Source organism: Oncorhynchus keta, chromosome 14 (assembly GCF_023373465.1).
Source record: "Oncorhynchus keta strain PuntledgeMale-10-30-2019 chromosome 14, Oket_V2, whole genome shotgun sequence".
In the NCBI taxonomy this organism is placed as follows: Eukaryota; Metazoa; Chordata; class Actinopteri; order Salmoniformes; family Salmonidae; genus Oncorhynchus; species Oncorhynchus keta.
Window position 1 is genome coordinate 58,212,110 of NC_068434.1, and position 23,699 is coordinate 58,235,808.

A 23,699-nucleotide genomic window follows, 5' to 3' on the forward strand; every position below is an offset into this window, starting at 1 on the left:
ATTTGCATTTGAAGTTGGAGAACATCAACTAGTATTTCCATCAATGGAAAAAAAAACATTGTTTTGCAATGTATTGTTTTTTTCTTCCAGACAATTTGTCCGGCAACAATTTTATTTATCAACTTTTCATTTAATTTATCGGCCAAACGCCAACATTTACCGGCTAATGGAAATCCTGCCGGGACAATACCAGTATTAGTGTTGTTGTCCTTGCCGAGATACTAAGCGGATTAAACTTCTTTAGGAAAAAAGCCCTAATGTTGATATTCAGTTTTCCAAGCTATTAGCACACACTATTTTACATGCAGCAGGTTTTTAAAGGACCAAAGAGTTTGGTGTGGTTTGTGTTTTCATTTTTGCCACCCAAAAAATATTGAGATACTGCTATCGTCACAGACCTAGTTCAGATGCTAAGATTGCGTGATGTATTTTCACCCTTGCAGAGTAATTGGTGGTTACAAGCAGATTGCATTAAGTGTGGAACCATGCCGATAAAGTGGAACATTTTCAAAGGCCCCGCTCTCTAAATCAAATCAAATGTATTTATGTAGCCCTTCGTACATCAGCTGATATCTCAAAGTGCTGTACAGAAACCCAGCCTAAAACCCCAAACAGCAAGCAATGCAGGTGTAGAAGCACGGTGGCTAGGAAAAACTCCCTAGAAAGGCCAAAACCTAGGAAGAAACCTAGAGAGGAACCAGGCTATGTGGGTTGGCCAGTCCTCTTCTGGCTGTGCCGGGTGGAGATTATAACAGAACATGGCCAAGATGTTCAAATGTTCATAAATGACCAACATGGTCGAATAATAATAAGGCAGAACAGTTGAAACTGGAGCAGCAGCACAGTTAGGTGGACTGGGGACAGCAAGGAGTCATCATGTCAGGTAGTCCTGGGGCACGGTCCGAGGGCTCAGGTCCTCCGAGAGAGAGAGAGAAAGAAAAAAAGAGAATTAGAGAGAGCATATGTGGGGTGGCCAGTTCTCTTCTGGCTGTGCCGGGTGGAAATTATAACAGAACATGGCCAAGATGTTCAAATGTTCATAAATGACCAGCATGGTCGAATAATTGAAACTGGAGCAGCAGCATGGCCAGGTGGACTGGGGACAGCAAGGAGTCATCATGTCAGGTAGTCCTGGGGCATGGTCCTAGGGCTCACAGTGAAACTGAGCAGCAGCATGGCCAGGTGGACTGGGGACAGCAAGGAGTCATCATGTCAGGTAGTCCTGGGGCATGGTCCTAGGGCTCAGGTCCTCCGAGAGAGAGAAAGAAAGAAGGAGAGAATTAGAGAACGCACACTTAGATTCACACAGGACACCGAATAGGACAGGAGAAGTACTTCAGATATAACAAACTGACCCTAGTCCCCCGACACAAACTACTGCAGCATAAATACTGGAGGCTGAGACAGGAGGGGTCAGGAGACACTGTGGCCCCATCCGAGGACACCCCGGACAGGGCCAAACAGGAAGGATATAACCCCACCCACTTTGCCAAAGCACAGCCCCCACACCACTAGAGGGATATCTTCAACCACCAACTTACCATCCTGAGACAAGGCTAAGTATAGCCCACAAAGATCTCCGCCACGGCACAACCCAAGGGGGGCGCCAACTCAGACAGGATGACCACAACAGTGAATCAACCCACTCAGGTGACGCACCCCTCCAGGGACGGCATGAGAGAGCCCCAGTAAGCCAGTGACTCAACCTGTGAAAGAGGGAGAACCCAGTGGAAAGAGGGGAACCAGGCAGAGACAGCAAGGGCGGTTCGTTGCTCCAGAGCCTTTCCGTTCACCTTCCCACTCCTGGGCCAGACTACACTCAATCATATGACCCACTGAAGAGATGAGTCTTCAGTAAAGACTTAAAGGTTGAGACCGAGTTTGCGTCTCTGACATGGGTAGGCAGACCATTCCATAAAAATGGAGCTCTATAGGAGAAAGCCCTGCCTCCAGCTGTTTGCTTAGAAATTCTAGGGACAATTAGGAGGCCTGCGTCTTGTGGCCGTAGCGTACGTGTAGGTATGTACGGCATGACCAAATCAGAGAGATGGGTAGGAGCAAGCCCATGTAATGCTTTGTAGGTTAGCAGTAAAACCTTGAAATCAGCCCTTGCTTTGACAGGAAGCCAGTGTAGGGAGGCTAGCACTGGAGTAATATGATCAAATTATTTGGTTCTAGTCAGGATTTTAGCAGCCGTATTTAACACTAACTGAAGTTTATTCAGTGCTTTATCCGGGTAGCCGGAAAGTAGAGCATTGCAGTAGTCTAACCTAGAAGTGACAAAAGCATGGATTAATTTTTCTGCATCATTTTTGGACAGAAAGTTTCTGATTTTTGCAATATTACGTAGATGGAAAAAAGCTGTCCTCGAAATGGTCTTGATATGTTCCTCAAAAGAGAGATCAGGGTCCAGAGTAACGCCGAGGTCCTTCACAGTTTTATTTGAGACGACTGTACAACCATTAAGATTAATTGTCAGATTCAACAGAAGATATCTTTGTTTCTTGGGATCTAGAACAAGCATCTCTGTTTTGTCCGAGTTTAATAGTAGAAAGTTTGTAGCCATCCACTTCCTTATGTCTGAAACACATGCTTCTAGCGAGGGCAATTTTGGGGCTTCACCATGTTTCATTGAAATGTACAGCTGTGTGTCATCCGCATAGCAGTGAAAGTTAACATTATGTTTTCGAATAACATCCCCAAGAGGTAAAATATATAGTGAAAACAATAGTGGTTCTAAAACGGAACCTTGAGGAACGCCGAAATTTACAGTTGATTTGTCAGAGGACAAACCATTCACAGAGACAAACTGATATCTTTCCGACAGATAAGATCTAAACCAGGCCAGAACATGTCCGTGTAGACCAATTTGGGTTTCCAATCTCTCCAAAAGAATGTGGTGATCGATGGTATCAAAAGCAGCACTAAGGTCTAGGAGCACGAGGACAGATGCAGAGCCTCGGTCCGATGCCATTAAAATGTAATTTACCACCTTCATTTACCACCTCAGTGCTATGATGGGGTCTAAAACCAGACTGAAGCATTTCGTATACATTGTTTCTCTTCAGGAAGGCAGTGAGTTGCTGCGCAACAGCCTTCTCTAAAATTTTTGAGAGGAATGGAAGATTCGATATAGGCCGATAGTTTTTTATATTTTCTGGGTCACGGTTTGGCTTTTTCAAGAGAGGCTTTATTACTGCCACTTTTAGTGAGTTTGGTACACATCCAGTGGATAGAGAGCCGTTTATTATGTTCAACATAGGAGGGCCAAGCACAGGAAGCAGCTCTTTCAGTAGTTTAGTTGGAATAGGGTCCAGTATGCAGCTTGAAGGTTTAGAGGCCTTGATTATTTTCATCATTGTGTCAAGAGATATAGTACTAAAACACTTGAGCATCTCTCTTGATCCTAGGGCCTGGCAGAGTTGTGCAGACTCAGGACAACTGAGGTTTGGAGGAATACGCAGGTTTAAAGAGGAGTCCGTAATTTGCTTTCTAATAATCATAATCTTTTCCTCAAAGAAGTTCATAAATTTATCACTGCTAAAGTGAAAGTCATCCTCTCTTGGGGAGTGCTGCTTTTTAGTTAGCTTTGCGACAGTATCAAAAAGGAATTTCGGATTGTTCTTATTTTCCTCAATTAAGTTAGAAAAATAGGATGATCGAGCAGCAGTAAGGGCTCTTCGGTACTGCACGGTACTGTCTTTCCAAGCTAGTCGGAAGACTTCCAGTTTGGTGTGGCGCCATTTCCGTTCCAATTTTCTGGAAGCTTGCTTCAGAGCTCGGGTATTTTCTGTGTACCAGGGAGCTAGTTTCTTATGAGAAATGTTTTTCGTTTTTAGGGGTGCAACTGCATCTAGGGTATTGCGCAAGGTTAAATTGAGATCCTCAGTTAGGTGGTTAACTGATTTTTGTCCTCTGGCGTCCTTGGGTAGGCAGACGGAGTCTGGAAGGGCATCAAGGAATCTTTGTGTTGTCTGTGAATTTATAGCACGACTTTTGATGCTCCTTGGTTGGGGTCTGAGCAGATTATTTGTTGCAATTGCAAACGTAATAAAATGGTGGTCCGATAGTCCAGGATTATGAGGAAAAACATTAAGATTCCACAACATTTATTCCATGGGACAAAACTAGGTCCAGCGTATGACTGTGACAGTGAGTTGGTCCAGAGACATGTTGGACAAAACGCACTGAGTGGATGATGGCTCCGAAAGCCTTTTGGCTTATTCTCTTGCTAAATCAATTGGTTTTTGGAACAGTGCATTCACATCAAGACACTTGCACTCATGGAAATCAAGCCATATTCTTACAAAAAAGTGTAAAACCAATGTGTCCTCAGATGTCTTGTAGAGTGGTTGGGGCATGGAGGAAGTGGGATAGTAAATGTCCAAGGAGCGATTACATTGCCCATCCCCTGATTTAGTTATTTTCCCCTATTAATGACTGTTACAGTGAAAGTGATTAAATGATTTTATTCCCCTGCCATTTCTATCACAAAGTTTGTACCAGACATGCTTTTCATGCAGTGTTATAACTTTGTTGTTTTCAGTTGAAATCTGTCTGGTACTTTTTGACCTTGCTTGCCTAGACTTATTTGTTCTGTGACACACATTGTCTGCTGTCTTTCGCAAATCCAACCCATATGTCTGCTGGGGGAGTAGAGATCACAAGTCAGCATCCTCCAAAAAACTCAACTGAATGGCCAGGAAGCTCCCATCTTCTCCTCCCAGACCTGTCCTAGATTAGGAAACATAAGGGTGGGGGCACAAATATTGCTCTCCTCTCATCCCGACTTAGTCTGAGCTTTGCACCATTACTGGCAGAATATCCCGCCTGAGAGTGGCTGAAGGGGAAAGCTAATTTGTAGTGTGACACAAACTGCCAGATCATGTTTGGAGAGAGGGCGAGGGAGCAAGAGGAAGCTGGCAGAGGGGCATCCTCTGTCCTCAACGAAAATGTGATTTTACCAGTCTGGGAGTTGAGTAATGAGTGGTTGAAATTGTATGGCCATGCCGGGCGAGTGATGTGGATTTGATCGATGACATGATATGGCACAACGGAGTGCCTTTAAAAAAAAACACGGTCAGCTATAATATTCACGAAGCCGAGAACAGTTTAAGAAAGAATTGTCCATAGTTCAATCACCTGAAAAAAACAATCCGTCCTATGGATGTTTGCCATAGGACTGTTCTCTTAAAATGCAAATCACAGTATGTTGGCAGCGATGGCAGGAAACTGGGCCAATTTTATTGCTGAGAGGCTTTGAGGTTTAATTTCGCAGTAAATAAATGTATTAGTTTAGCATTTGAATGTGAAAGTGAAAGCGTATTGACAATATAAAATATCCCTTTTAATTTTGACAATCATCCACTTATCCCACATTCTGTGTATGAGACAAATAAATAAATCTTACGCAACACACAACATTTAGATTATTGTTGCTTTAGATTGTTGTTTGTCAGAAAGGCCAGCCATTCATTTTAATTAGGCTACTTAATAGTAAGGGAAAATGTAATAATGGTTTCTTGCTACAGTAATATGTTTACTCCACTTTAGCTGTTGTTGATATTGTTGTTGTTAATACATTTTCATGCTTGGACAGTGTAAGTCATGGGAATTGTACTGCTTTTTGGTAGTATTTTTAAAGTGTTTTTTTAAATGTAGTCTACATGTTTTAATTTAGACGGAGCCACAAGCGATAACTGAAATCTGGAACCGTGTAGACAAATGTTATCTGGAGGCTAGTGAACTTTCTCAACATTTGAATCGACAACTGTGCTCAACTCTCTCAATTACTCATACATTGCACATTGTGTACCCTGTACAAGTTAAGTGTATTTGTTTGTGAAAGCACAAATGGACTTACACAAGTCGCTGCTTCACGCCTACTCTGTCCATTTTTAGCTTTGCTTGACGGATTGAGCTCATAAAGCTGAGAGGAAAACACAGGGTCTGCCCCCAAGGCCCCGGCCCTACATTACTACTGCTTTACTTAATTAACATGGCCCACCTTAAATCTTCCCTACAAGCAGCTGTGATCACCCCTTGTATGGGCCATACACTATGCAGTGTCCACCCCTCAGCCATCACCATGGTCCTCACTGGACTCAAGTAGACCCACTGGTATTGGTTCCATGACAGACATCCTTGGGCTAGGATATTGGAAGGAGAACTGCTCCCTCAACGAAGATGTATGCAGGGAATGACCAGCTAGAGGAACTGGAGCATTGTCTGCTTGCAGCTAACTGACGATATCCCTCTTCTGCCTGCTGTATGTTACCCATTTGTTCACTTTGACACAGCTTTGCCATAAGGGTACTCTTTCTTTATATAAGAAACACTAACACTTTTATACTCATAATTGGGACCCTTCGCTTTTAGAAAAGCCTTTTAGTTGTTGAATGGATAATACATTATCAATACAATGACATTGCCAATGCACTTGTTGATAGTTTCCCCTCTAAAAACGGAATGCAATTTATTTAGCCTATTTCCATCAATACATCAAGTTGTCAGTATAGTCATTACAAGTATTATTTACCTTCTTACAGTGTCTCAACACTTGGAGGAGAGTTAGGTGTTAATATAGCCGCTGCTCTCAGCCTGCTTTGAGAAATGACTTAATCATGTTTTGGATTGTATATTCCTCTAGGGAGACAGGAAGGGATGATGCCGGGTGTTTGAATGTAACATTAAGATCAATGCCAAAATAAGTATTCAAAAGAGACACACACAAAAAAAAAAACTTTGGGTAAATATTTTGAACAGACTGAAATTAGCATTTGTTTTTTTGCAATGCTGTCTTGTAGTTTATTGGAAGTGGAAACTATTCTTTTTTTTTTCTTTTTTTCTTTGCCGGTGCAGCTGTCTGAGACATGCTAGTTATGTAAATTTATCGATTTACTATGTCAATGCAATGTGGACTAGCTTAGGGGGGGATATGACTGAATGATAATGTGAACTTTTCTTCTCCTTGCGTACTCCCTCCATGCTTCTGAGACATTCACCCGTTTACAATGTGGGCTCTTCGTAAAGCTGATGTGCACCAGACATGTACACTGTAGGACATGTGTGAAACTGAATGGTCATATCACATCAGTGCCTCTCGTCCTGCCACTGCAGCCTCTGTCAACGTGCTGGTACAGAACTGCAAGATCTACAATGACGCCAGCTGTGACATCTCTGCAGACGGGCAGCTCCTGGCTGTGTTCATACCCAGCAGCCAGCGGGGCTTCCCAGATGAGGGCATCCTGGCTATCTACTCTCTGGCGCCTCACAACCTGGGAGAAATGCTCTACTCCAAGAGATTCGGTGAGTCATTGTCTCTCTAAAGCACGTGTCAAACTCATTCTACGGAGGGCCGAGTGTCGCTCCTCCCGTGTACTTGATTGAAATTGAAAGGGAAAAAACAAAACCAGCAGACATTAGGCCCTTCATGGAATGAGTTTGACACCCCTGCTCTGAAGTAACATGGTGGTCCATGAGCCAGGCCCCTGAATTTGGGTCGTCAGGCTCACGTGGGCTGTCTCATAGTGATGTTTTGAAAGTCTGTGTCCCTGGAGTTGGAAAATGGGTCTTAGCAGTAACTTTCTGTGTGTTGTTACTCTTTAACCCCTCCATCCCATTCATTTTTCCCATAGGGATTTTACCCCATGACAGTCAGTATACAACACATGATTAGTAACTTATACCCTTTAATCATTGGAAACATATAATAATTTCACATGACCATACCTATATGAAATATAATTGTAGTAAGCCCAAAAATATCTTCACATGTTCATAGTGATGTAGAATACACAACCTTGTGAGCCATCTATATGAACATGTTCAATTACTCACCTAATTCTGGCAAGAATTTGCCCAAAAACCTGTCTGAATTGCTGATTTGGGAAGATATTATGGTCAATAATGGCAATATTTAAACTTCAAACATGTGAAATGGATATGAACAGTACATGTGAATAGTTATGGATGTGAGCTGATTACAATTATATACTATTAACTGTTTACATAAAACAGAGGACCAGAAACTTGACTTGTACATTTAAAATTCCATAGGAATGCCAATACATTTTCACCTGATGATGAGAGCAGCAAACCATTACACGTAGTTACTCTAAATGAAGATGTATTCTTACTATGGGGCCATAGATTGGTCTGTTACTAGAATAGTAAAAGTAATATAATTGGCCTCAACAGGCCCAACATTGGATTTTACATCATTGTAATGGAATGTATGGGGCAGGTTTATAGTTCTCATAATAAAAGCAGTTACAAGGATAACATTGTATATCATTTTAATCAGCTCTCATCCTATGACTATTCACATTTTATAGTTTTATTTTATTTAACTAGGCAAGTCAGTTAAGAACAAATTATTATTTACAATGACGGCCCTGACAAAGCTGGGTCAATTGTGCGCCTCCCAATTACGGCCGGTTGTGATACAGCCTGGAATCGAACCAGGGTCTGTAGTGCCGCCTCTAGCACTGAGATGCAGTGCCTTAGACTACTGCGCCACTCGGGAGCCGAGTAAAATGTACATATCCATTTTACGTGTTTGAAGATGAAATATAAAGTCTGTGTATTGTGTAAGTATTATATTAATTAAGGCATATTAAGCACGAAGATTGATAAAGGCAAATTAAAGCTTTAATCTAGGCAACACTTTTTTGGTGGTAAGTAGATATGGGAATGTGGGAGGCCTACTTATTTAACCTAGCCATAAATACAAAACAAATTATTTTGAGCAGGTCTGTGCCCAAAGTAGCTGTGAACACTGTAATTTACAGTTCAGCTACTCTCACGAGCAGTACAAACACTTACCAGTCATTTAAGAATAGGCAATAGCTTAATCAAGTACACAAATATAGCTTTTAGATTAACAGGTGCAGGCTGCATTCAACAGAGGGAGACCATCCATTTTGGTTTCCAAATGGTTGCCTTTAATGAGAGAGTTTGTTTTACTGTATGTTTCTCAAGTGGGAACAAACATTCAACTGTCGTCAAAAACCATTCATTAAGGAAATTCTACTGACTTGCATTAACCTGCTTGTACAGTATCAATCTAAGGCATCAGAGAGGGCAGGAAAGTTTAATTTAATGGTTCCTGTTGTCCGTTATTTATAGCTGCTGAGTCAAGAGACATTCAGAATGCAATCGCAATTATCTATAAAGCAATTTACAGTATGGAGTGTTTCAGTCAGACTTTTAAATGCTGTTTTTAGACCCTCATGTAAAACCATGACAAAAGGTGTTCAATAGTTGCTTTAAGTTTATATGCTAAACACATCCATGCTCAACATAAGTAGCCTAACCATCTGTTCTTTGTCTAGGTCCTAATGCCATCTCTGTCAGCCTGTCCCCGATGGGCAACTACGTGATGGTGGGCTTGGCCTCCCGCAGGATCCTGCTCCATCACACTACAGACCACATGGTAGCGCAAGTGTTACGCCTGCAGCAGCCCCATGGTGGAGAGACTTCCATGAGGGTGAGTTTGGCCAACGTTAATCCTTTGGAATTTCATGGAAAAACAACAGTATTATGCCATTTATTTGAGCTTTCATCAATGCGTCTTGATTCAGCTTTATTTGAATTGAACTTGAAAATGCCAGCAAGAACCTAGACCCAAACCACCTGTGAGCATCCGCAGGGTGACAGTAACAAAATGAAACCGCCCACATCTGGAGGTAAAGGCGATTGTAAATGATAAGCTACTTCTGGCTGGCAAAGAGTACGACTCTTTATAAATAGCTACTTTAACTCTGTCATTTTTGGGAACGAACCATAGATTTTTACCCCATTATCTAACCAACTGAGGAGGAACGTGAGACACAGACATTACAATTCAATACAGCACAGTAGCTCAATAATACCCTTGCAGCTCCAGCCCTCTCACAATGGCCAGCCAGATTAGCAACCCCAAACAAACAAACCAGCGATGGCAGAGCCTGCATTGACTCTACTTTAACTGGATTCTGAAGGTACTAAATATCTTTATTGATCTGCTTTAGAATGTTTTTGCTCCAACAACATTGGAATAGAAAATTGGCTTACAATCAATGAGAGTATTTTTCACATGCCTCCAGGTGACTCTAGCCTTTTATATTCCAGCTGTACAAAGTGATCTTATGTAATGGAGAAACTTCTTTGGCTAGACCCCAAGTAGAATCATGGTTATGCACATTTAATTTAGTCTTTAATCTACCCCATGATCTCTCATGGCCCTTTGGCAGACCACAGTACAGTGTTTTCCCTTTCCTCTTTCAGAGGAACTTGTCTACTGATGGTCTTGATGATCTAAGATCAACAGCACTGTGAAACATTTCATTCTCCCTTTTAATTTGTGTTTTGTATAGTCATGATTACTGTTTAGAGAATGTACCACACCGTTTACACAGTCTCACAATGGTCCACACCTAAATAGTAATGAAGAGTCTTTGAAAGTGTTCTGTGTTTGGTGGCTCAGTATGTGACTCTGTTTTGGCTGGACATGTATCAGAATGTAGCAGGGGATGTGGTAGGTGGTGTGTGAAGGATGAGGGGTAAAGTGTTTATGATGCAGGGCTTGGAGCCAGGGTTCCATCTGTGACATCCCAGTGACCCAGAACACAGCCCAGTGTCCCATGGCCACCCCAGATCCATCCCTCAGAGGGCCTGATGAAAGCAGGAAGCAGGACCCACTGCCTGGGCAGCCTCTAATGACTTGGCTGAGTAAACAACATCAGGGTGCCACTTTGATGTTGTCTTTCTGTCTCTCCCACTGCCTCTTGCTGTTAGTGAGACTGTTCTCCGTCCCACCCCATTTTTGAATATGCCATGCAGCCCTGGCAAACTAGGCTAAATGATAATTGAGATGACGTTTTAACTTTTTGGGGGGGGGGGTGCACCAGTGACTTTTCGAACTCCAAACTTCTCACATTGCCAGTGGTGAAATTGTTGCGACATAAGTTTTCTAACTGAACAGTTACATAGTCTGAGGAGAGCCGTAATTAGCCAAAATCTAATAGAACAAATTGGGAATGTTTTTGTTTTTAAAGCTGCCACATGGTGTATAAAAGCCCATGTCTGATTTGACATGAAACTAAAAGGCGTTTTGCTCAAAGAGTTTTGGCACTCGTTAATAACTTGGCTTCGGCCATCATATAATTGAAATTTGTATTACTCTTACAGAATTTCCACATGGGCACATATTTTAAATTTAATCAAAGTCTATTGGATGATAACTTGTTTTAGGACAGAATCATTTATAATGGACTTTTCCCCATCATAACATAGGTACAGCAGATCCCATTATTGAATGGGACACTTTTAAATGTGCCTTTAGAGGCCATACAATTCAGTACTCATCTACAAAACAAAAGCAATTTGGGTCAAAAGAGTCCATATTAACAAAGGAAATGGAAGGACTAACAGCACAGATAGATAGCAAGAAAAACTGTACCATAGAGGGTCACAATAAGTTAGAGGATAAACAAAAATAAATGGAGGAACTTATTCAAGAAAATATATTATAAGAAAAGCGAACTGGATGGAATATGGCGAAAAATGCAGCATTTTCTATTTATTTTTATCTTCAACATAGAAATGCTACCAAAAATAATTTACTGAAAGGTGTTACAAATGACTGAGTCACCCATGATTCACCAAACAATATTTTGAAAGAGGAAGTAAAGTACTTTAAGCATATGTTTTCATTTCAGTTTTCATCTCCATTAACTAATTGTATGGATTTGTCTTTCAATTAATAATGTAAAACAAACATCTGTACAGAAAGACTCATGTGAAGGCCAAATTACAGAGGAAGAACTTATTGATGCTATTTAAGCCGAGGAAAAAGTCTGGGCTGAATGGCATACCAGTGGAAGTATACCAAACCTTTTTTGATATACTCAGAAGACCGTTATTAGCATGCTTTAACCACTACGATATGAATGGTAGATTATCAGACACACAAGGTCAGATTTCATTATTACTGAAATAGGATCCAGGTTGTAAATATTAAAGATCCAGTCCATTTGAAATATTGGAGGCCCCTTACACTTCAGTGTTCTAGCAAAATGCTTAACGCGTAGAATTAAAAGGTATTGCCGGAAATTATTCATCCTAATCAGTACTGGAAACAATATAACACTATGACAAATCTGGGAAACCAGGCCTGTTAATCATAGCTTACTTTGAAAAGACCTTTGATAATGTACAACTGGAGTTTATATATAAATGCTTGGAATATTTCAATTTCGGAGAATCTCTAATGAAATGAGTTAAAGTTATGTATAGTAACCCTATGTGTAAAAAGTAAATAATGGCTACTTCTCAGAAAGTTTTAAACTGCCAAGAGGAGTGAAATAAGGTTGTCCACTATCGGCATATCTATTTATTATTGCAATCAAAATGTTAGCTGTTTAAATCAGATCCAACAATAATATTGAGGGGTTAGAAATTCAGGGCTTAAAAACATAAGTGTCGCTGATTAATGTTTTTTTTTCACCATTTGGATCCCTCCACAGCCTCATAGAGGATCTAGATACTTTTTTCTAACTTCTCTTGATTAAAACCAAATTATGATGTGTACTTTATTACGTAATGGACCACAAAAAAATACAACTTTTACATTACCGTGTAGTTTACCAATACAATTGTCTGATGGGGATGTGGACATACTCCCGTAAGAAAGAAATTCCCACTCCAATGAATTTTAATAGAAAGCAGAGAAGATCTTGCTACCATGGAAAGGAAAATACCTGTCTATTTGTGGGACAATCACCCTGATTTAACTCTTTAGTGATATCACAGTTTACCTATTTGCTTATGGTCTTACCTACACCTAGCGACCGTTGTTTTTTTTATATGAGCAAAAATAATAATTCTGTTGCCCCTGCATTAAAGACCCAAATTGGTTGAAGAAAATTGTGATAAATAAACCAGTTTCATTTAAGGACCAAACAATTGACACCTGTGCCATATAGATTGCAAAATAGTTGGGAAGAGATTTTCGATGGACTGATTCCATGGCACATGGTTTATGAACTGATACGCAAAACAACGCTGAATTCAAAACAATGCTGAATTCAAAACAATGCCAAATCATGTCCAATCAATGACTTTACCACTCCAAGTTGTAGAAACATTTCAAGGATGGTCAATGGAAACCAGATGCACCTGAGCTCAATTTCGAGTCTCATAGCAAAGGGTATGAATACTTATGTTAATAAGAAATGTAAAAAAAAAATAGCATAATTGCTTTGTCATTATGGGGGTATTGTGTGTAGATTGATAATATTTAATCCATTTTAAAATAAGGCTGTAACTTAACAAAATGAGGAAAAAGTCAAGTGGTGTATTTAACAGGGCTGGGATTTAACCTTCCCAGCCCTGCAGATTATGCTGCGAAGAGGCAGAATCATTAGATCATTTATTTTGGTACTGTCCATATGTAGCTTGTTTTTGGTCACAGATCCAGGAATGGCTGAATAATTGCAACATTTACCTAGAGCTAACGCTGCAGATGGCAATACTGGGTGATTTGAAAAATAATATAATACTTTTAGCAGAAATATCTATCTTTAATTTACAGTCTGTGGAAAATATGAGAATAGAAAGGCTCAGAACTTTTGTGAAGCATCACTGTACAGCTAAAATCCAGTATGGATGGTGTTAATAGATAGATGGGAGGGGTTGAATGGAGCTGAAGGGTGGGACTAATAACAACAAGATAGCAAATGTAAAATATTCTTAGTCTGTAACGTATAACTTTTGTGAAACGGCACAGTTAAAAATATATGGCAAATATACAGTTGAAGTCGGAACTTTACATATAACTTAGCCAAATACATTTAAACTCAGTTTTTCACAATTCCTGACATTTAATCCTAGTAAAAGTTCCCTGTCTTAGATCAGTTAGGATCACCAGTTTATTTTAAGAATGTGAAATGTCAGAATAATAGTAGAGAGAATGGTTTATTTCAGCTTTTATTTCTTTCATCACATTCCCAGTTGGTCAGAAGTTTACATACACTCAATTAGTATTTGGTAGCATTGCTTTTAAATTGTTTAACTTAGGACAAACGTTTCGGGTATCCTTCCACAAGCTTCCCACATTAAGATGGTGAATTTTGGCCCATTCCTCCTGACAGAGCTGATGTAACTGAGTCAGGTTTGTAGGCCTCTTTGCTAGCACACGCTTCTTCAGTTCTGCCCACAAATGTTCTATAGGATTGAGGTCAGGGCTTTGTGATGGCCACTCCCAATACCTTGACTTTGTTGTCCTTAAGCCATTTTGCCACATCTATTTTGTGAAGTGCACCAGTCCATCCTGCAGCAAAGCACCCCCACAATATGATGCTGCCACTCCTGTGCTTCACTATTGGGATAGTGTTCTTCGGCTGAAGGTTTTCACTCGGGCCTCTCATCTTTTTAAGTGGGAGAACTTGCACAATTGGTGGCTGACTAAATACTTTTTTGCCCCACTGCAGCAATCAGGGAATGTGTTAGATGTGTTCTCAATTTGTTGAACATTTTGCATTCTCTGCGAGCACATCTGACACACCGCCCAAGTTATGGCAGCATAGAATGTCCAATAAGGCTCTCTGAGCTGACAGCTCTTATGCAGATCCCCAATTATGCTGTCTTGCTCCTACGTTTGGAGATGAAGCAAACAGCTTTTACCCTCCTCCTTTGTTATTTCTCCGTATTTTGTCTCGGAGTGGTGTAAAATGTATGCAGATGTAGACAGACGGGTAAATGTGGTCATTCGTCTTCGCTTCACAAGGTAAGAGGCAGACAGTAGTACCCGTGTCAGTCACCTGATATGGCTGTCATAGCAGCAGTTTTGGCCAGTCATATTGAGAAGTGGCGTGACAAGCCAAGGTGACTGCTCTTGAATGGGCACTCCCAACAACGTCTCTTCTGAACTTGATTCATTGAGGGAACAGCCAACCGTTAAGACAGGGAGCTGCTCGACTCAACAACTCTAATCAGCATTTCAGCAGACAGACTGAAGTTCTAACATTGTTCTGCTATTCCCGCACTAGAAACAGATTATGTCTCAGGTTCTGAATTCTCGGATTAATTGATAACCAATATATTAACATGAAATTAATGAATAAGTTATAACATGCTAATCTAACGTGAAAGACAAAGCTCATTAGAAGACTGCGCTAATGCAATAAAATTATTTTTAGTATTTTTGTTGTTAGGTTGTATCATATCGGGACAAAAGTGGTACTCTTTGCTCTGTCTGTAATCTATTTATTTCCGTATGTCCCCATTCCCCCCCTAGAGAATGTTTGATGTGGTGTACCCCATGGCTTCTGATCAGCGGAGACACGTCAGCATCAACTCGGCCCGCTGGCTCCCAGAACCTGGCTTGGGGCTTGCATACGGTACCAACAAGGGAGACCTAGTCATCTGCAGACCTGTGTAAGTCTCCACTACGCACTCTATATACCTCTGTTTCTCTCTTTCTTGCCTTCCCTCTCGCACAGTGCAATCTGCCCCTGGCTTAGAGACCTACGTTTGTCCTCACTACCTCTTCTCTCACTACCACAGTATGTTTAAATCAGGAGTGGCCTGTGGCTAGATTTCTCCCTAAGCACCTTTCTCTATATGTCAGGTATTTGTTTTACATTTGTACGGAAACAGTGAAAAACTAATAGCCAATTAGTGTGTATTCTATCCCCGCTTTAGATATCTGTTAATGTTGAGGACAAGAATCCCCTCATTTGTGTGGTTACCTAATGGCCCTTAAGAGGGTCCCAGTGCTCATGGCTTTAAAGCCTTTGGCATTCGGGAAGGCAGGCAGCAGCTCCCACCCACCCACGGCAGGCAGGCAGGGCAGGAAGAGTTGGATCGATGGAGCGCCCACTGACTTATTCAGCCAGCTGTCATCAGCTAAGTCAAGTCAGAGGAGCGTTTTCTCACTCAAGTTCAAAAAGTTTTTTCAGTTATGTTTTTCTCTGTTTTGTCTGGCTTTCTGAAATAAATTGTCTCGTGTTACAGAGGAAGGATGATTTGTTCTCCCTAGCCCCCGGGCCTGCATTGTTACTTCAAAGAACAAAAACTATAACCAAGTTATCCAACACCAGTCAAATGCGCATTATTGACCAAACAGGATTTTCTACACATAAAAATCACAAACCTTACTAACAGCGATAGTTAAGTCTGGACAAATAATGTTATGTGATTTTGAAGAGGGAAATGTGGGAATTTTTAAACGTACCTAAAGACATAGCAATTCATCAACACCCAAATTGTCTCTAATTTATGTTAGTCATTTGAATGATCCAACCGTAATCATACCTTTACCCAGAGAGTCACTGTACATGCAAGTGACACTTAAAACCGCATCTGTATTGTGACATACAGCACCACAGGTGCATAATAACCAAACAAACATCACAGGAGGATGAACACACACAGTGCTCCCCATGGACATACTGTACAGTATACCACTTGCAGCATAGACTCCACATCCCTATTGGGGAAAGCCTATTATATCCCTGTGTGTTTACTAATGGTAGAAACAGTTGTGCTGCAATCAGTGGCTCATCTCCTACTACACTGTTGAGCAGGGATCATTAAAGAGGGAAATAAAGACCAGAACCCCAGGATGTGTTTGTGTTCTCTGGTCTCTTTTAATTGCCTGCGTTGTGTAAATTACATGATCAAACATGTCTACACGGGTCTATAGAAGGACCTTGTAAATGGCCGGACCTCGTATAGCAGCACTACCAACAGCAACGATGCACACGGCTTCTTTCCTGCAGAAAGCTGCATTTTAAGCTGCATTTGAATATCTGGCATCTCTCACATGTGTTGGCAGCGTGAGAAAAATGTTTTCTGATTTGCCCACAGGCAGGCTTCTGAGGTGAAGAGGCAGCTTCCTCGCTCTGTACGTATTGACGAAAACCCTGAAATCTTCTTCAATCAATTTGTTTTTTTCTTTTCCTACAATATTACATGTTCTGCTTGGATGAAAATCCTATATAAGGCTGCTTGTTTAACTCGGAAGTGAACTTTCTTTATCCACATTTCAGTTTTACTGGTGATTTCCGTCCTCGCCAAAACAGCCGATCGATGGTGGCTAACTGCGTTCAGTTTGACATTTGAATCAGAGCAAACAATGATCAGCCATTTTGGGTGATCAACTGTTTAGGGGATTAGTCATTCAGTCTACCCTTTTGTTTGACGATGACCATTAAATATGTGTTTCAACTACAGTCTACAGGTTTGTACTGATAGCCACCTTTTTACCTTGACCAAATACCATTTGAGTGGAAAAAGTGGTCGCTTGCCCCACAAGTGGAGTACGGTCTAGCGGAGTTCTGTTGGTTATTGTGTGGTCAAAGTGACCGCTTTAGCGACAGAAGGCACTGGGACCAGTTGGGTAGCCTAATCAACCCATGAAAGCCTAATCGAACGCCGCTGTTCGAACAGCAGCCTGTCAAACTCGGCTGTTACCCAGACGTCTCACCGTCTCTGGCTGTCTGATTTCTCAAGTTTAGTGGTCATCCCACACCAAAATATCTCACATTCCATTGTCTTCCATTGTCCTGGTATCGGGGGATTTGGGTACCACTTGTTGTGGTTGTTTTCTATCGTGGGATTGATTTTTCAGCCCCGTAATTCAATTTTGCAAGCCTGGCTGTTGCAGCCTTTCTGTTTTATTATATAAAATAACAGCATGAAAAATAATGCAATGTAACTTTTTTTAAATCAAGCATGCTGTGTTATAAGCAGCTTTGCTTCGGAGCAGGGACGTGTTGTTGCTGATGAAACTGAAATGAGATCAGGACAGCGAGAGATAGTGGCCTTGTTTGGGAAATAGTCTCATAAAATAATAACTTTCCCCCTCTTGGTCCTAATACTGTCGATATTATTTCTTTATCTATCTCCTGAAAGTTTGACCCAACTCCCACCATGTATTCTGCTCTTGGCAGCTTTTCTTGGATTGTATACTTGAACTTCCTTTCAGATTCACAGCTAGTGTGCTGGGGGTCTAAAATGTAAGCTTTTCACGTGACAAATACTCTAATGGTATAGGTAGGAATTATAAATCAAATCAAAATAAATAAAATCAAATTGTATTTGTCACATGCGCCGAATACAACAGGTGTAGTAGACCTTACAGTGAAATGCTTACTTACAAGCCCTTTACCAACAATGTAGTTTTAAGAAAAACACCAACAAAAAAACAAGTAAGGGATAAGAAAAACAAAGAATTAAGGATCAGCAGTGTAGTAGCCTGGTAATTTGCTGCTAATGTAATAACTGATCCATACTCATAAGCGTTGTCGGTGCACAGCTTAATGAGAGACCTGTTGAGTCCAGATAAACCAGGAGAAAAGTCATTAATAGATTCAGGCGAGCTATTAAAAAAAATCACTTCAACCCCAAACTCAGTGAGAGAGTACAAAGATTCAGGTTTGATTCACGCATGAGAAAACCTATCGAATATGTGACTGAGTTGAGAAAACTAGCATTGGACTGTAGCTATGGGAATACATTATCGCAAATGCTAAGTGATCGGCTGGTGTGTGGGATTAACGATGACAGGATTCAAATACACTTGTTATCAGAGCCTAATCTCATGTTTGAGAATGCACTCAAACTGGCCCAGGCCATAGAGTCTGCGAATAGAAATGCACTGGATTTGCAGGCAAGGGGCGCAACTGCGTGCCATACAATAAAAGAGAGCCGCTCTGAGCGCGTTGAATTTTAAATAACGGAAAGCCAATAGAGACTTATTGTTGCAAAGGCAAACACGCAGCGTTTGACTAAATTCAAACATGAAAAGTGTTATGCATGGGGGGTAATAGGCCACATTGTGAGGGCGTGCCGTAATAAAAAAAGAACAGACAGAAAACCGAATACCTCCAGACGCTCTTGTCACCGCTCTAATCACGTGATAGAAAGTAAAAGTGAGTACGCAGAGCAAGCATTCTCAGTGTACAGGGGGCGTATATGCAGAAGGCGAAGCCTTTCATTGTGGAAATGGGAATAAATGGATTGAAGGTACCGTTTGAACGTGTCACACTGATGAACAGGTCTCAATTCTCTATGAAGTGGAAAAATGTTGAAGTGCCTCAACTGAGTGACACCCCCATTAAACTCAAAACGTACACAGGGGAGAAGGTCACTGTGATTTGGAGTTGCTGATGTTCAAGTGGATATCAAGGACAAAAGACAAGTCTGCCTCTCTTGGTAGTGGAAGGTACTGGCCCCAGCTTACTAGGAAGAGGGTGGTTGGAGGAAATAAAATTGAACTGGGATGAAATCAAACATGTCACCACAGAGACATTGACACTACAGCAGGTGCTTTCAAAGAATGAGTGTGTTCTCAAAGAAGAGCTAGGGACATTAGAAGGGGTCCAAGCTACCATTCATGTTGCTGCTGATGAAGCCTAAAGTGGATGTGGAAATTGACAGACTCTTAGCGGATGATATAATTATACCTGTCAAGTTTTCTGAGTGGGCAGCACCAGTTGTTCCTATGCTAAAACCAGATGGTTCAATCAGATTATGCGGTGACTATAAACTGACTGTAAATAGAGTTTCCTTTCTGGAGAAGTACCCCATACCCAAAGTGGAGGATTTGCTTTCAACTTTAACCGGAGGGCAACAGTTTACAAAACTGGACATGAGTCACGCATATCAGCAAGTGCTAATGGATAAAGCTTCACAGAAGTACCTGACCATAAACACCCACTGAGGGATGTTTATCTATAAACTTCCAAAGCACAATGGAGGGAATTCTGCAGGGGATACCCAAGGTATGGGTTTACCTCAACGACATTCTTGTCACGGGACTCACGAAGGAGGAACATCTCAGAAACTTCGAGGAAGTTTTGAGGAGGATGAAGGACGTCGATCTCCGGCTGAAGAGGAGCAAGTGTACACTGTTAGCTGATGAAGTGCAGTACCTGGGTCACAAGGTGGATGCCAAGGGGTTACACACTGTCAAAGCTAAAGTGAGGGCTGTTGTGGAAGCTCCAGCACTGACAAAAGCCTATCTAGGCTTGCTGAATTATTATTTATAATCGCTTCCTCCCGAACCTCTCTACCCTCTTAGCTCCTCTACATCAACTGTTAAGGAAGGACGTGAAGAATGGTGCAGAGAAACCTATTGGGTTCATGTCAAGAACATTGTCGCCAGCGGAGAAAAAAGTACTCTCAGCTGGACAAGGAAGGACTGGCTGTCATATTCGGAATACAGAGATTCCACAAGTGTTTATACATAAGCCTCTGATCTCTCTGTTCCATGAACAAAAGCCAGTACCACAAATGGTCTCTCCAAGAGTTCAATGTTGGGCTGTGTGGCTCAGGACCTACGAGTACAGAATAATTGACAAACCAGGTAGATACCATGGGAATGCTGATGCTCTGAGTCGGCTGCCCGTTCCAGAAATCATCATTCAGGAAGAAGAAAATGACCAGGTTTTGATGATCGCTGTGTTGGATGATGCACCGGTGAACACAGCACAAATCAGACAATGGACTTCAAAGGATGTGATGTTATCGCAAGTGCATGAATTTATCCTGAAAGGATGGTCTACAGTGACAGAGCCTCAGATCACGCCTTACTACACTCGCCACTTGGTATTGAGTGTTCTAGATGGATGTGTTCTGTGGGGTTCAAGAGTAGTTATCCCACCAGAAGGGCGGGGTATGCTACTGAAGTTGTTGCATCAGTCGCATCTAGGCATGTCGAGAATGAAAGGCCTAGCGAGGTCATACGTCTGGTGGCCAAAGATGGCCCACGATGTGGAAAATGAGGTTAGCCGGTGTGCAGAATGTCAGAGTAACAGGAAGTCACCCCCCACTCCACCGTGCCATTACATCCATGGGAATGGATGGAAAAACCATTGACACGACTACATGTGGACTACGCTGGACCTTCCCTAGGAAAAATGTTCCTTGTGGATTCCAGCTACAAGCAGTAAATAACAATAGCGGGGCTATATACAGGGGGTACCGGTTCAGAGTCAATGGGCCAATGTGCTGGGGGCACCGGTGTTGAGGTAATTATGTACATGCAGGTAGGGTTATTAAAGTGGCTGTGCAGAGATAATAACAGAGTAGCAGCAGTGTGGGGGGTGCAAATAGTCTGGGTAGCCATTTGATTAGCTGTTCAGGAGTCTTATGGCTTGGGGGTAGAAGCTGTTTAGAAGCCTCTTGGACCTAGACTTGACGCTCCGGTACTACTTGCCGTGCAGTAGCAGAGAGAACAGTCTATGACTAGGGTGGCTGGAGTCTTTGACAATTTTTAGGACCTTCCTCTGACACCGCCTGGTATAGAGATCCTGGATGGCAGGAAGCTTGGCCCCGGTGATGTACTAGGCCTTACGCACTACCCTCTGTAGTGCCTTGCGGTCAGAGTCCGAGCAGTTGCCATACCAGGCAGTGATGCAACCAGGATGCTCTTGATGGTGCAGCCGTAGAACCTTTTGAGAATCTGAGGACCCATGCCAAATCTTTTCAGTCTCCTGAGGGGGAATAGGTTTTGTCGTGCCCTCTTCTCAACTGTCTTGATGTGTTTGGATCATGTTAGTTTGTTGGTGATGTGGAGACCAAGGAACTTGAAGCTCTCAACCTGCTCCACTACAGCCCCGTCATTGAGAGTGGGGGCGTGCTCGGTCCTCCTTTTTCTGAAGTCCACAATCATCTCCTTTGTCTTGATCACGTTGAGGGAGAGGTTGTTGTCCTTGCACCACACGGTCAGGTCTCTGACCTCCCTATAGGCTGTCTCATCGTTGTCGGTGATCACTGTTGTGTCATCGGCAAACTTAATGAATGTGTTTGAGTTGTGCCTGGCCGTGCAGTCATGAGTGAACAGGGAGTACAGGACGGGACTGAGCATGCAGCCCTGAGGGGCCCCCGTGTTGAGGATCAGAGTGGAGGATGTGTTGTTACCTACCCTTACCACCTGACGGCGGCCCGTCAGGAAGTCTAGGATCCAGTTTCTGAGGGAGGTCTTGATTCCCAGGGTCCTTAGCTTAGTGATGAGCTTTGAGGGCACTATGGTGTTGAATGCTGAGCTGTAGTCAATGAATAGCATTCTCACATAGGTGTTCCTTTTGTCCAGGTGGGAAAGGGCAGCGTGGAGTGCAATAGAGATTGCATCATCTGTAGATCTGTTGGTGCGCTATGTAAATTGGAATGGGTCTTAGGTTTCTAGGGATGATGATGGTGGTGATGTGAGCCATGACCGGCCTTTCAAAGCATTTCATGGCTACAGACGTGAGTGCTTCTGGTCGGTAGACATTTAGGCAGGTTACCTTAGTGTTCTTGGGCACAGGGTCTATGCTGGTCTGCTTGAAACATGTTTGTATTACAGACTCAGACAGGGAGAGGTTTAAAATGTCAGTGAAGACCAGCTGATGCTCTCATGCATGTTTCATGCATGTACCTGAGGAAATCTATCCTCAAATTGATTATCCCGCTCCTGCTTCTCACTTTACACAGTGGATTTCTTACATTTGAAGCAGAAAATGTAGGGACTTGTAAACCAGATGCACACTCATGATATCCAGCACCTTCTCTCTCTCTAGTACTGTATGTGTATCATCATCATCATCATCATCCATCATCATCACACACACACATTGATATCCCATAAAAGCCTCTAACTGTAATGAGGTGGAGTGGTTCTGTGCCCGCCGGAGTTTGGAACAGCTGGAGGAGAACTGGCCAGTCACCCAGAGACTGCTGGGTAAAGGAGCCCTGAGGAAGAGCTCTCATTATCCCTTTTATGGAGGCATTTTAAGACCTTTGGCAAAACAGTTGATGCTTCAGCTCTGGCGCATTCTAGTCCCAAACATCTTTGTCCAAACTGTCTCTATTCCAGTTCTTAGTGTTGTTCTAAGTGTGTTAAGGTGTTTCTAGCAAATCTGCACTCACTATAGCTGGATGTGGTACTGTACTTGCTAATGAACTTAATCTGCGACATATTATCCAAGACAGTGATGAATAAGCAAGCAGTTCCCATACCCAATTTCTGTCTCAGACACAGGTTTGAGTCAAAATAACAGATGCATAACTCATGTTTAATCTTCCTGGTGATATTTGCCGAGCTCAATTATAACACCCCCTGGATTTACACGTACACACAAACACACTTTAGGTTGGAGAGGCTGGAGCAGAGGGCAGCCGCAGTGCCCGATGAGCAGTTTAGGGGCTTTAAGTTCCTTGCTCAAGGGAACATCAACGGTAGGTGGCACCTGAAGTATTGATGCCAGCAACCCTCTGGTTGCAAGACTTACTCCCTGCCATCAACCACGCTGAAGAAGCATCAGTGTCGGACTCATGCAAATGAGAGAAGACAAAGATTGTCTTCCTCCTTTGGGGATTTCAGCAGGTCTCTTCTTCTGCCTGGTGTGCTTACTGTAAAGAGCCAAGGTAAAGCAGACAATCTGACAGGATTTAAAAGCAGTAGCATGTCAGGGGCCGCCGTTCCAGCGATTTAAGTGTCATGCATTCAATTTGTCTCTCAGATTATATTATTTTTGCCTGAGGGAGTGAGTGAAAAAAAAATATCCCCTCTTTCTCTCTTTCTCTCTCATCCATTTTTCCTTTCAGCACACCAGTCCATCAACTGCACTGGCTTACACACCAGAATATGGTCTTTGGAAATATACACATACTGTTTATCTACCCACCAGCGTGAGAACAGTCCTTATAAGATATCTACTTTTGTGCTA

General features: G+C 42.1%; 1 protein-coding gene across 4 annotated transcripts in view; it reads left to right on the forward strand.

Moving 5' to 3' along the window:
* The window catches only part of LOC118393678 (activating molecule in BECN1-regulated autophagy protein 1A-like), a 134,690-nt gene that overhangs the window by 52,361 nt on the left and 58,630 nt on the right, over positions 1-23,699 (forward strand). For all 4 annotated transcript variants that reach the window (XM_035786638.2, XM_052461997.1, XM_035786636.2 and 1 more), the window contains exons 13-15: positions 7,120-7,308; positions 9,336-9,490; positions 15,281-15,420. In XM_035786638.2, the coding sequence (XP_035642531.1) occupies positions 7,120-7,308; positions 9,336-9,490; positions 15,281-15,420 (484 nt within the window). The remainder of the gene's footprint in view (positions 1-7,119; positions 7,309-9,335; positions 9,491-15,280; positions 15,421-23,699) is intronic.